This window comes from Hypanus sabinus, chromosome 7, assembly GCF_030144855.1.
Source record: "Hypanus sabinus isolate sHypSab1 chromosome 7, sHypSab1.hap1, whole genome shotgun sequence".
Classification (NCBI taxonomy): domain Eukaryota; kingdom Metazoa; phylum Chordata; class Chondrichthyes; order Myliobatiformes; family Dasyatidae; genus Hypanus; species Hypanus sabinus.
The window spans coordinates 74916207-74930315 of NC_082712.1; the positions used below are offsets into that span (position 1 = coordinate 74916207).

At 42.7% G+C, this 14109-nt stretch overlaps 1 protein-coding gene across 5 annotated transcripts in view; it reads right to left on the minus strand.

Moving 5' to 3' along the window:
• Positions 1-8637, minus strand: part of cntln (centlein, centrosomal protein) — a 515524-nt gene extending 506887 nt beyond the window's left edge. For 4 of the 5 annotated variants that reach the window (XM_059974898.1, XM_059974895.1, XM_059974896.1 and 1 more), the window contains exons 1-2: positions 8512-8637; positions 6771-6863 (exon numbers count right to left, since the gene is read on the minus strand). In XM_059974898.1, coding sequence (XP_059830881.1) covers positions 6771-6851 — 81 coding nt within the window. In that variant the 5' untranslated portion in view covers positions 6852-6863; positions 8512-8637. Of the gene's footprint in view, positions 1-6770; positions 6864-8511 lie in introns of those variants that run through there. The other variant, XM_059974897.1, reaches the window with a different exon arrangement.
• Between the last annotated feature and the right edge of the window lie 5472 nt (positions 8638-14109).

The window sequence follows — 14109 nt, forward strand, 5'->3', positions numbered from 1 at the left end:
AAAAGGGTGAATACAGGACTGAAGGTGTTGTATCTGAATGCGCGCAGTACACAGAATAAGATAGATGAATTTGCAGAACAGCTGCAGATTGGCAGGTATGATTTTGTAGGCATCACTGATTCATGACTGAAGATTATAACTGGGAGCTTAATGTCCAAGGATACACATTGTATCAAAAGGTTAGGCAGGAAGGCAGAGGGAGTGTCGTTGCTCTGTTGTTAAAAAAAAGAGAAACCAAATCATTAGCTGTTGAATCATTGTGTTTAGAGCTAAGGAACTGCAAGGGTAAAAAGGCCCAGCTGGGAATTGTATGCAAACCCCAAACAGTAATAAGATGTGCCTACAAATTAAAACAGGAGACAGAAAGTGCATGCCAAAACAGCAATATTACAATTGTCATGAGGGGCTTTAATATGCAGGTAGATTGGGAAAATCAGGTTGGTGCTGTATTCCAGGAGGGGTAATTCCTAGAGTGCTTATGAGATGGCTTATTAGAGCAGCTCATTGTTGAGCCCACGAGAGGGATTGGGTGTCCTGCAATGAACCAGAATTGATTAGAGAGCTTAAGATAAAAGAACCCTGAGGAGCAAGTAATCATAATACGATTGAATTCACCCTGAAATTTGAGAAGCTAAAGCCAGGTGTATCAGTATTACAATAAAGGGAATTACAGAGACATGAGAGAGGAGCTGGCCAGAACTGACTGGAAAAGAACATTGGCAAGGATTATGGCAGAGCAGCAAACACCGGAATTTCTGGAAGCAATCTGGAAGGTACAAGATATCTACATCCCAAAGAGGAAAAAGTATTCAAAAGGAAAGATGACAAAACCATAGCTAACAAGAGAACTCAAAGCCAACATAAAAGCTAAAGAGAGAGCATATAATAGAGGGAAAATTAATGGGAAGTTAGAGGATTGGGAAACTTTTAAAAACCAACTGAAGGCAACTAAAACAGTCATTAAGGTAAAGATAGAATAAGAAAGTAAGCTGGCCAATAATATTAAAAAGGATACCAAAACTTGCTTCAGATGCATAAAGTGTAAAAGAAAGGTGAGAGTGGATTTTGCTGGAGAGGAAGTAATGAGAGAACAATGAAATGACAAACTGAATAAGTATTTTGCATCAGTCTTCACAGTGGAAGACACTAGCAGTATGGTGGAAGTTCCAGGAGGCAGAGGCATGAAGTGTGTGAAGTTATCATAGAGAGAAGGTACTTAGGAAACTGAAAGGTCAGAAGTCAACTGAACCAGATGGTGTACATCCCAGAGTTCTGAAAGAGGTGGCTGAAGAGATTGTGGAGGCATTAAATGATCTTTCAAGAATCATGATTCTGGAATAGTTCCGGACGACTGGAGAATTGCTAATGTCACCCTACTCTTAAAGAAGGGAAAGAGGCAGAAGAAAGAAAACTACAGGCCAGTTAGTCTGATCTCAGTGGTCGGGGTGATATTGGAGTTGATTATTAAGAATGAAGTGTCAGGGTACGAGCAGGCACATGATAAAATAGGCCGTTGTGAGCATGGTTTCCTAAAGGGAAAATCTTGCCTGACAAATCTGTTCGAATTCTTTGAAGAAATAACAAGCAAGATAGACCAAGGAGAATCGTTTGATGTTGTGTACTTGGATTTTCAGAAGGCCTTTGATAAGGTGCCACACATGAGGCTGCTTAACAAGCTACTAGCCCATAGTATTAAAGGAAAGGTTCGAATATGGATAAAGCATGATTGACTGGCAGGAGGCAAAGACTGGGAATAAAGGGAGCCTTTGCTGTTCAGCTGCCGGTGACTAGTGGTGTTCCACAGGGGTCTGCGTTGGGATCATTTCTTTATATTATTTAGATGATAGAATTGATGGCTTTGGTGCAAAATTTGCAGACGATATGAAGATAGGTAGAGGGGCAGGTAGCTTTGAGGAAGTAGAAAGGCTACAGAAGGACTTAGATTAGCAGAACGAGCAAAGAAATGGTTGATAGAATACAGTGTCAGGAAGTGTATAGTCATGCATTTTGGTAGAAGAAATGAAAGTGTTGACTATCTTCTAAATGAAGAGAAAATACAAAAAACTGAGGTGTAAAGGGACTTGGGAGTCCTTGTGCAGGATTCCCTTAAAGTTAATTTACATGTTGAGTCTGTGGTGAGAAAGGCAAATGCAATGTTAGCATTTATTTCAAGAGGGCTAGAATATAAAAGGAAGGATGTAATGTTGATTCCTTATAAGGCATCGGTGAGGCCTCACCTGGAGTACTGTGGCCCCCTATCTTGGGAAGGACGTACTGAAACTGGAGAGGATTCAAAGGAGGTTCATGAAAATGTCTCCAGGATTGAACACCTCGTCTTATGAAGAGCATTTGATGACTCTGGGTCTATATTCACGAGAATTCAGAAGAATGGGTGATGACCTCATTGAAACCTATCGCATGGTAAAAGGCCTTGGATGTTTCTTATGGTGGGAGAGTCTAAGACCAGAGGACACAACCTCAGAATAGAGGGGAGTCCTTTTGCAATGAAGCTTAGGAGGAATGATGGCGCCTAATGGCGACTTCTTTACTTGCATCTTCGGAAACAGCTCTATTTCTACCTTTAATATCTTTATTTTTCCCTTTCAGGGTTTTTTTCGAAGACCCTGACCTGGAGTTACATGCAAGCTTCGGTTCTTTGCGGAAATGGGACCTGTTCTCGGGGTTCCACGACTGGCTGCTATTCGACACACCAAGGGTTTGGCCTGAGAGTCTCGATCGTGTTCGGTAGCCTAAGATCCCAGGGCTCTGGAGACGGGTGTCACAGCCGGAGACTCCTGTGTCGTTGGGGAGCCGGAAAATTTTTGACTATGGGCCTGAAGACCCATGGTCTTTGTGATCTTCAGTCACAGAGCTCAAAAAAAGCGACAAAACTGACTTTTAAGATCGTAAACCAGTGGGTTGTTGTTATGTCTCCCACCTGCTATGAAAATGAGGGACACCTCCCTCTCTCTTGCCAGGGAGAGAACCTGTGGGTTGTTGAATTCAAAGCTTTTGGGGTAACTTTGGTCTGTGTCTTTGCTATTGCTTAACACACGCTTGGGCTCGGTGACGGTACCAATGCACGTTTATTTTTGCTGGTGGGGGAGGGGGATCATTGCTCGCTGCTGCTTATGTGTGGGAGGAGGGAACTGGGGGGGGGACTTCAGGGTCCTCACGTTTAACTGTACAAGGGCACTTCTATGTTTTCGTGGATGTTTTGCGAAAAAATAGAGTTTCAGGATGTATATTACATATATTTCTCTGACATAAAACTTGATCTTTGAACATTTGATATTTAAGGGTGATGTTGATAGATTATTGATTGATCAGTGCATGAAGGAATATGGGAAGAAGGCAGAAGGTTGGGGCTGAGAGGAAAATTGGATCAGCCATGATGAAATAGCTGAGCAGACGTGTTGTGCCAAATGGCCTATTTCTGCTCCTATATCTTATGTTCTAAATACAGACAAATGAGACTAGTTTAAATGGGAATTTTGGCAGGTATGGACCGGTTCGTTTGAAAGGCATGTTTCCATGAATCCGTATGAATCTCATTCTCTCAAACTCAAATGGCCTGCACCACATTTATCTCAATTATCAGAATCATCAGAATTTCTCTTCCCAAGACTCACTGCTTTCTCCCATAGTAATATCACTCTCACTATTCTCAACTTTCCTCAGCAACATAGATATACCAACAGTTTCTAAGCACATACATTGAAGAACACCACTTTACTCAACTGCTTCACTTTTCTCTCATTGATCAGGTTCCCTTAGGTTATTGTAGCCGGGAGTGGTAGTAGGGACAAGCTCCCACTACCTATTAAATCTTCCCAATGGTGTGCAACTCAAATAGTCTCTGACAACCAAATCCAGCTCCTGGTCTTCACGTGTGGCCTAGCAACTAAGCCAAGCAGAATCATTCCTACGGACAGGACAGGGGGCAAAGTTGGGTTACTGCCATCTTCGAACCAATCGCTTCAGGCAGATGGGACTTGTAAGCCCGAGGAAAAAATCTGCAGCTGGAGTCCCTAAGACAGTCCTACATTGAGCCAATCCTGTGACACTGCTGGCACTAGACTGCATGGGTCTGTGCCATTCCTTCTGGTTCATCAGATGCGTGGAGAGGGGGAGTCTGCTACATGGGCAACAGCTTTCTCTGTGTATTTTATTGCCCTGGCTTACATATCCAGACATCTGGAACGCAAAGGCCTCAGATCAGGTTGTTAGTCTGACACGAGGATGTGCAGAACTTTTCTGGTCAATTGCAGCAAGCAAAAATTAAAAAAAACAACCAAAACTGATTCAAACAGTTTGCAAGGTTAAGCAAGCTGGAAATTACATATCATTAAGACCTCTCTATTTTTATTCTTCTGCACAACCATATGTACTTCAGCATATCTGCTACCAAAGGGCAAAGTCAATGTTACTCCACATTTGACTACTCCAATGCTCTCCTATCCAGCTTTCCTCTTCCAATCCCCATAAATTTGGTCACCTAAAACTCTGCTGTTCATGTCACAAATCCTGTCAAGACCCTTATGCTTGGTCACATACGTTGATCCAAGGCAAGTTATATATCACTCTTAACTTCATATTCTTGTTTCCTGGATGGCATTACCATTCCTTCAACCCGACAAGACCTTTTGCCCTTCCAACACAACCTCTTTATCATCACCCAATTCAAATGCACAACCATCTTCAGTTGCAGGGCCTTATTTTGTTAACCTACCCCTATTTTGTTCTCAACAGGCATTTGTTCATGTGTCTTCACCTCTAGTTCTGTGCCAGATTTGACTCACGACTCTGTAAACCTACACCACTACAGATAAAGAAATAGTGCAACTATATTAACACCTTGGACGCTTTGCACATAGCCATCTATAGATCAAAGAACAGCAGCCATGCTCCAGCAGCTGGATTGGGGATTACTAAGCAAAGTCTAAATTTCCCTCAAAAATTTGTCCTCTACACGCACTAGGATTTCTTTTCAACACTATTTCAGCCATAGTAACTTCAAAAGATCAAGACTCAAATGGATGAATAAAGTGAAGAATACAGTGTGCAAAAGAATTCCTTGTTTAAAATACTTGTAAAACAATGATTCCACTGCCACTATCAAGTAGTTAAGGGTCACGACTGTAAGGAGATAATCCTAGCTATTTCCAACGTCTTCACTGCACTTTAAGCACTTTAAGGCATGTTGTCTGTGAAGACAGAAAATTAAGTAATCTACACTGCCAAGTGTCCAACTCATGATTGCAGGCCTTGGTCTATTATTTGACGGATTCTGAAAATATGTTTCATCAACACGTGTTATAGCTTCTATGTAAAGATAACACACTGGAAAAATTCAGCAAGTCAGGCAGCATCTGTAGAAGCAGAGACAGATTTAACATTTCAGATCAATGATTGATGCAATTGAACCTGCTATATGTGTCCAGTTATTTTCCATTCAACTTTCCAGCACCAACTACCAACATGACTCCAGCACAAAATCAGCAGATCTCACGTTAAACTTGCATGTTTAACTCGAAACAAAGCACACTTAATTCTTAGCAAACAGCCAATAACTTACAATCCTCCCTCTCAAAGTCCAACCTTATGCCCCCGTAGTGAGAGGTGGAAACAGGCAAGACTGGCCAACAGGGCTCTGGTGAAGCTGTATAGGCCAATCCCCAGTACAGTGGATTACAGAAACATTGATGAACACCAACCATACCATCAACTTTGAACAATGGAGACTGGAGGTCATCAATGGCCTATGCTCCACTGGGAACCAAGGGCCCAAGAAGAATAATTTACAATTCTGATCATGTTCAGATTTAAAATGTTAAAATACAGTCGTCCCTCCTTATCCGCAAGGGATTGGTTCCAGGACCCCCCCCCCCCTCCACCCGTGGACACAAAAAATCGTGAATGCTCAAATCCCTTATTTAACCTGTCTCAGTGCGGTGAACCTTAGGACCCAGCAGAGGTCGGGACCCAACAGTGTTTCTGTTCTGTTGATGGAAAACAATCACGATTGAAAATAAACTGGAAATAATAAAGCGATCGGAAAGAGGTGAAACACCATCAGTCATTGGAAAAGCGTTAGGCTACAGTCGGTCAACAATCAGAACAGTTTTAAGGAATAAAGAGAGAATAATAGAGCATGTGAAAGGCTCTGCCCCACTGAAAGCTACAATTATTACCAAGCAAAGCAGTGGTTTAATTATTGGAATACATACGTTTCTTAAGTGTTTTATATGCATAGAAAGGTAAAATATGTACTATATACTAAGACAAATCTTTGACTGACGCTAAATAATACCAGATGTACCTGCTCCAACTTACTTATAATACCTGATACAAAGTAAATGTTATGTAAATAGTTGTTATACTGTATTGCTTAGGGAATAATGACAAGAGAAAAAATTCTGTACATGCTCAAACGACGAGTGCTGGAGAAGGTTTTCCCGATCTACGGTTGGTTGAATCCGCTCGTGCAGAACCCGCAGATAAGCAGGGCCAACTGTATACTTCAATGTTTTAGATTGTATCTCATGCATTTTGGCTAAATGGTGGGCATTGTTTTCAATTAAATACCTATAGAAAATTTGAAAATTCTTTTTCAATTACACATTATTTTTTCTGCTGAATTATAATCCAGAATTAGTCTATTCTGTTGCCATTAATTCTCCATCTGACTTGTAAGGCCTTAATAGCCAATGAGCTATAGAAGTCAACTACAAGAGTGACAACTTCAATCCCATGTGAAGAGAACCCACCTGACACTGAGCAAGTTCCTCTGACAGTTTCCGGACTTGCTCCTGCAGCAGCACAACAGAGTCATGCTGCTTTGAATCCATCTTAGTGGAGCACTGTTTCAGAAAGAGAAAATATGTTTACATCCTTACTACAATTTTGACATTCAAGATTCTGAATGGCAAAGCAGACTCAATGGACCAAATAGCTCAATTCTGCTCCTACATCTTATGCTTTTAAAGGATTAAAAACTATGGGGGTGGGGGGAGAGAGGATGGGGAATACTCATTTGAGAATCCAGAAAAGGAAACAAATTTGGTTACACCCTTCAATGTTTTTAGGTTCTTCTCCAAATCACGACCATTTGCTCTTGGATGGACCGTGACCCTTAGTATCACTCCACTCCATCCAAACTCTGGAATTCTCCATCTAACAGCCCACTGCAGCTGGTGGGGAGGGGGGGGGCGGGGGGAAGCTTCACTGGAAAATTACAGCAGCTCAATAAGTTTCCTAACTGCAGCCTTAATAAAGCCAATTAGGGATGAGCAACAATTGCCACTATCTACATGCCATAAATGCAAGCATAAACTCTTTCAAAGATAAACTGAAAATCTAGACCCTTTCCAATAAGAGTGAAGCTACTTAGCACCACAGTAGCATAGCGATTAGCACACTTTTTTGCTTAGGGTGGGATTCAGAGATCAGTTTCAAGGCAATCTGTAAAGAATTTATCTGTTCTCCCCATGAATGTGCAAGTTTCCTCACACAGTCCAAAGACATACTGGTTTGTAAGTTAACTGACCATTGTAAATTGCCCTATGACTTAGCTGGAGTTAAATTTTATTTGTTGATGAGGGCTCAAAGTGCCTATTCCACACTGTATCCCTGAATAAATAAAATAATTTGAAGTCAAATAAGAATTTCCAGTCTGATATAGTTCTAATAATACATTAACCAAGTCAGAAAATGCATATTACAGATAAGTTATGATTTAACTGGGTATCAAGATAGGCATGAGGAATTAAATTGTCTATTATGGAAAGATATCACACTTTCTAACTACTCGTATTCCAAAGCATTTCATCTCCGATTTAGAAAGGCACAATTTGCAAGTTTTCATAACTAGCTAAATACATCCTTAGAGATGTTAATAGAAAACTCGAATTAATTTTGCGTGGGTAGATTTGTACAATAGGAAGGGAAAAAAGTGGGTATCTACTTAACACTCCCTCCGGTTGATTTTGAATACAAAAAAATAACTCAAATTACAATGATGTCGATGAGAACCACACTCCTGCCACCACAGAAGTACCCTTCACCTCCCGAGGAAAGGGGGGCGAGGGCCGAGGAGGGGGAAAAGAAGAGGGGGGAAAAGAAGAGGGGGGAAAAGAAGAGGGGGGAAATAAAGATGAGGAAAGACAGCTGAGAGTGGAGACCTAGGGGTTGGGGTGCAGAGGCCCGAGGAATGGGGATAAGAGGAAGGCAGCAGAGCCGATGAACAGCTAGGGGGCGGGGGGAAGAGATACGGGAAAGGAAGGAATCGAGCAGGAAAGGAGTTGGGGACAGCGGGCCCGAAGGGGTGAAGGATGTCCGGGGAAGATTGAGGGGGACGGCAAATGGCATACGGCCGGACTTAACCAGTGGCGTGAGAACCACTCCTGCTGCGGGTCGACCGACGTTTGTTTGGGTATTTCGGCCAGTGGCAAGAAACAACGAGCAAGCCCACACCAAAACACAAAGTCTCTAACGACCACACAGGCTCACCGACTGAAAGCTCCCGCCTTCACTCCCTCAATTCCCACCGTTCAAACTGCCCGCCTGCCACCACCCGTAAACCGGAGACGCAGCCCTGCGCGACACTTTGCAACAGCAGTGTGCCCCGCCCCCTCCATCGGGCATCTGGACCCCGCCCACTCTCTGCTCCGCCCCTAGTCCCGCCCACCCCGCAGGATACGTTGGCCCCGCCCACTCTCTGCTCCGCCCATAGTCCGAGCCGCAATCGTTCACCCGGAGTCAGTACTAACAAGTGTAGCGTTGGTGAAAGAATCATCGTTAACTGAAGTGAAGATACAACAATCATTTTCAGCTTCTGCGAGAAAGTTACGGTGGGAAGGTTATGTATTTATTTTGTATCATCAGTTTGTAAATTGGAAAGTGACATTTGATTTAGTTTTTAACCAAAAAACAATAAACTTCTAAAACCTGTTGAATCTATTTATCAAATACTTGCAAATTTCGCTGGTGTTATTATGCAGACTTATTTCAACTGAATGCCTTCTGAAAATTAATAAGATGCATAATATATCAGGTTCAAGTTTATTGTCATTGGGACATATAACTACAGTTCAAAGTAAATTTATTATCAAAGTACGTACATGTCACCATATACAACCCTGACATTCATGTTCTTATGATGGTTTTTTGATGGTATAAATGCAATTAAAATTAGTGTGGGGGGGGGGGGTTGTACCAGCAGCTGCTCAGGACATTACAAACATGATAAGTATAAATTAACATAAAATTAAATTAATATAAATTATACATAACGTACAACAAGGTGAGCAGAAAAATAAACATTTCAACATCAGTGAAGCTGAAGGGTGTAGCGTTAATGTGACTCAGACACCACAGTATTAAACACACACGTTTATTCACCAGACTTCCGTTTTACAAAAACCCCCGCGTTCTGACATCATACGCACTCTGACCTACGAATACTCACATAATACATTACAAAGGGCAGGGGAATAAAGACTGAGGTAGCATTAAGGCTTTTCAGCTCAAAATGACAGTGGGGAAGAAGCGGTGGTTAAGTCTTGAGATGTGGGTCTGTACCTCCTGCCCAATGGCAGCAACAAGAAGAGGGCCTGGCCTGTATGGTGTGATGTCACCTTCTTGAGACAGTGTCACTTGTAGATGTTGTTACGCCTGTGCCCAACTCTGAGGGGCCGAAGGGTCCCAAAGTAGCCCCCTCCTTTTTGAGAATCGCAAGATTGCTATTAATTCAGGTCAGGGGACCCAGGAAATGAGAGAGAGACGTTTGGAATATCCTGGCCCTCAGCGATACAAAGACGGGAAATGGCCATTGTCTCTTGGAGAAGGAATTGTGTATTGAGTACTGTGCTATTTATTTGAAGCCCTCAGGGAATGACCAAAAGTGGGCTGGTTGAGGGGAGGCATCCCTCCACCCTGATTGACATCTGAGACCCTGTGAGTCAGGATAAAAGAGGGTCTGGGGAACAGCCCCTTCAGACGCACCAGAAGAAACGCTAGAAATCTCGTAATAGCGTAATAGCGACAGCCGGTGGAAAGCCCATGTACGTCCTTTTCCATTTGCTTCGGAATTGGTGGGCCTTACCACGGAAGAATGGCTTTAGCTAAAACAAAGGAGAAATCAGCCCCAACGACTCTTGAAGGATTGACATCATAAAAGGAATGGGCAAGTTTTAAACTCTCTCTCTTGACTCCAACCAAAGGCTGCAGCCTGCATGAACTTGAGTGACTTTTATATTTCCATCGGACAAATCATTATCCCCTAGACAACGACAGAGCTATTTCTTAGTGATTATTATTATACCCGCGCTTTTAGATTTAGTATTGACAATGTATATTATCTGTATGTTTGCATTGACATTATTTTTGTGTATTTTTATCAGTAAATACTGTTAAAAATAGTACCATCAGACTTCAATGGACCTCTCTATCTTTGCTGGTAAGTGATCCAGTTACGGGGTACGTAACAATGTCTGGATGAGCAGAGCTGTTCCCATGATGGAACTGGCTGTGTCCACTACTCTTCGTAGCTTTTTGCATTCCTGTGCACTGGAGTTTCGATACTGAGTCACAATGCAAAGTTCAGAATGCTTTCCACTGTACATCTGTAGAAGTACGGCAAGTTGAGGAACACACACTAGTCCTTATCAAGGGATCAGCAGTGGAAAGGAAGTTTCACCATGAGTCTGAGAAGATTTGGTATGTCATTGATGACTCTCGCAAATTTCTACAGATGTACCCGTAGAAAGCATTCTAACTGCTTGCATCACCCACTGGTATGCAGGACCCTCTGAACGGGATCAGAAAAGCTGCAAATTCAGCCAATTCCATCATGAGCAATAGCCCGTCCAGCAGCAAGGACATCTTCAAAGGGTGATGCATTAAAAAGGCAGCATCCATCGTTAAGGAACCCATCATCCGGAACATGCCCTCTTATCATTGCTACCATCAAGGAGGAGGACAAGAGCCTGAAGACGCACACTCAACATTTTAGGAACAGCTTCTTTCTCTCCACCATTAAATTTCTGAAAGGGCAATGAACCCACCTACACTACTTCACCATTATTTTTTTCTCTATTTTTGCTCTTTTTTGCACTACTTACTTATTATAGTACTGTGCAAAAGTTAAAGCTGTATATATGTGCCCAAGAATTCTGCACAGTACTGAATATATATTGATAAATTATTTTTATGCATTTCAAAGTACTATTGTCACAAAACATACTTCATTAAATATACTAATGATATTCTAATTCTGAAGATTGTTGGCATCTTCAATGACTTTCTGAGTCTTAAACTTACAAAACTTGAAGGTACAGATGCACCTTCTTCCTATTTGCATCTCCATGCCAGGCCCAGGAACAATCCTCCAGGTTGCTGACTCAGGGACTTGAAGTACTTGGAACTCATCCTTTCCACCACAGATCCTTAAATGAGACATGGTGTTTGTTCACCTGATTTCCACCTCCTAAAGTCCACAGAGCAGTGAGTGGGTGGTGCTGTGCAAGTATTCTCACAGTGAGGAAGTTGTGGTGCTGTTGCAGAGGGAGATCAGAGTCCCAGGTCTTGAAGCCTGATAATATGTTTTGAAGGGGGATAATGGTTTTGAATGTCAACCCATAGTCAATGAACAACAGCTGAATATACATTTTACTGTTGTCCAGCTGGTCCAGAGCAGAGAGCCAGCTGGAAAGAACCCATCATAGACCAATTGTGGTGTCAGATGAATCGATACAGGGCCAGGTCCTTACTGATGCAGGGATTGATTTTAGCCACACCCAACCTTTCAAATACTTTATTAGAGTGGATATAAACATTACTGTATGGTAGTCAGTGGGGCAAGTCGCTTCTCAGGAACCAATATAATTGATGACATTCTGAAGTATCTAGGAACCGCAGACACCAGAAGCAAGAGTTTGAAGCTGTCCCTGAACACTCCAGTCAGTTGGTCAACAAAAAGTTTTAGCACTTTCAGGTACACCATCAGGGCCTGACCCGTTGCAGGAATTCACTCTCTTGAAGGCAGTTCCGACATCAGCCTCTGTGATTTTTGAGGTTTTGGATGCTGTGAAGATTCATGCGGGTGTCTCTCTATTCTCTCTCTCTGGGCATAAAAGGCATTAAGGAATGATCTATTGTCATTTACGCTATTCGTTCCCATTTGCAGGAAGCGATGGCATCCAGGCCTTGCCACAACTGTTGAACATCCATTTGTGTCTTCAGCTTCTTCTGGAATGGTCTCATCAGTTTCACAATTGCCTTCCATAGGTTATACTCAGACTTCTTGTAGGTTTCTGGATCTCCAGTCCTGAACACCACAGATCTCATCTTCAACAAACAGTGAACCTCCTTGTTCATCCAGGGCTTCTGTTTCAGGAAGACCAATGTGGGCACACAATTGTGCGTGTGGGTCTTGATGAAGTCAGTGGTGACCGTGACATACTTACTCGGATCCATTGATGATCCCAGAATATGGCTTAATCCTGCATACACTCCACCCTCTCCCTTGACCATCTCTTTGTGGTCCTCTCCACTGGTGCTGCACACTTAAGTCCCTAAGAAGCACAGATGGGCACAGAATGGCTCAGTGGACATACTTCATGGTGATGACCTCATGGCCCTGTGTGTTGGGTCCTCTGATGTTGCAGGTGACATGCTGGTAGTACTTCAGGAGAGGCTTCTCCATTAATCTAGTTAGAAGGTTATTAGACAGGAGTTCGGGAGAGCTCATCAGGAACACCTGCTTTTGGGCAAGTCCACATTTGACATGTAGAGTGTTTTTTAAGTTACTGTCACCTTTCTGTCAGCTTGAATCAGTTTGGCCATTCTCCTCTGACCTCTCTCATTAATAAGGCATTTTTGCCCACAAAATCTGATGTTTTTTCATTTTTCACACCCTTCCCTATAAACTCTAGAGACTACTGTTCACGAAAATCCCAGGAGATCAGCTGTTTCTGAGATACTCAAACCACCCCATGTGGCACCAACAATCATTCCAGGGTCAAAGTCACTTACATCACATTTCTTCCCCATTCTGATGTTTTTCTGAAACAGCAACTGAATCTCTTGACCATGTCAGCATGTTTTTAATGCATTATATTTCTGCCACATGATTGGCTGATTAGATATTTGCATAAACAAACAGGTGTACAGGTGTACCTAATAAAGTGCCACTGAATGTAGACAAGAGTGTATGATCAAGGGAGGCACATATAGGACTGCTTTAAGTTGGTGGACTGGACAATGTTCAGGGATTAATCTGTGAATCTGAATGAATGTGTCACAGTTGTCACTGACTTCAAGACCTGTGTGGATGAGTGTGCGCTTTTGAGAACACACTGGACATACACAAACCAAAAGCTCTGGATAAACCAGGAGATTTGTAGTCTGCTGAGGGCTAAATCTGTGGCATTCAAGACCAGTGATCCAGAACTGTACAAGAAGTCTGGGTACGATCTAATGAAGGCTACTTTAAGAGCAAAAAAACCATTCTGATAGGAGAGACAGAATTGGATGCACGACAGCTCTGCAGGGTTTGCAGGTCATTACTTCCTACAAAGCATCACGAATGATGGTGATGCTTCACACCAGATTAGCTCAATGCCTCTAATACACGCTTTGAAAGGGAGAACAAAACTACACCTGTGGGAATTCCTGCAGCATCTGGTGACTCCATGGTCTCCATTTTGGAGGCCGTCATCAGAACATCATTCAAGAGTGTGAGTCCTCACAGGGCATCAGACGCTGATAGGACCATTAAAAACCTGTGCCAACTGTCCAAGGATGTCTTCAATCTCAGTGCTGCAGTCGGAGGTTCCCACCTGCTTCAAAAAGGTGACAATCATACCAGTGCCCAAAAAGAGCAGGGTAAGCTACCTTAATGTCTATCGCCCAGTGGCACTCACATCTACTGTGATGAAGTGCTTTGAGAGGTTGATGTTGTCCAGAATCAACTCCTCTCTAGTAAGGATCTGGGCCCACTGCAATTTGCCTATCACCATAATCTCACTGGCTCTCCACTTCGCCCTGGATCACCTGGACAATAGTAGTACCTACATCTAGCTGCAGCTTATTGATGACAGCTCAGCG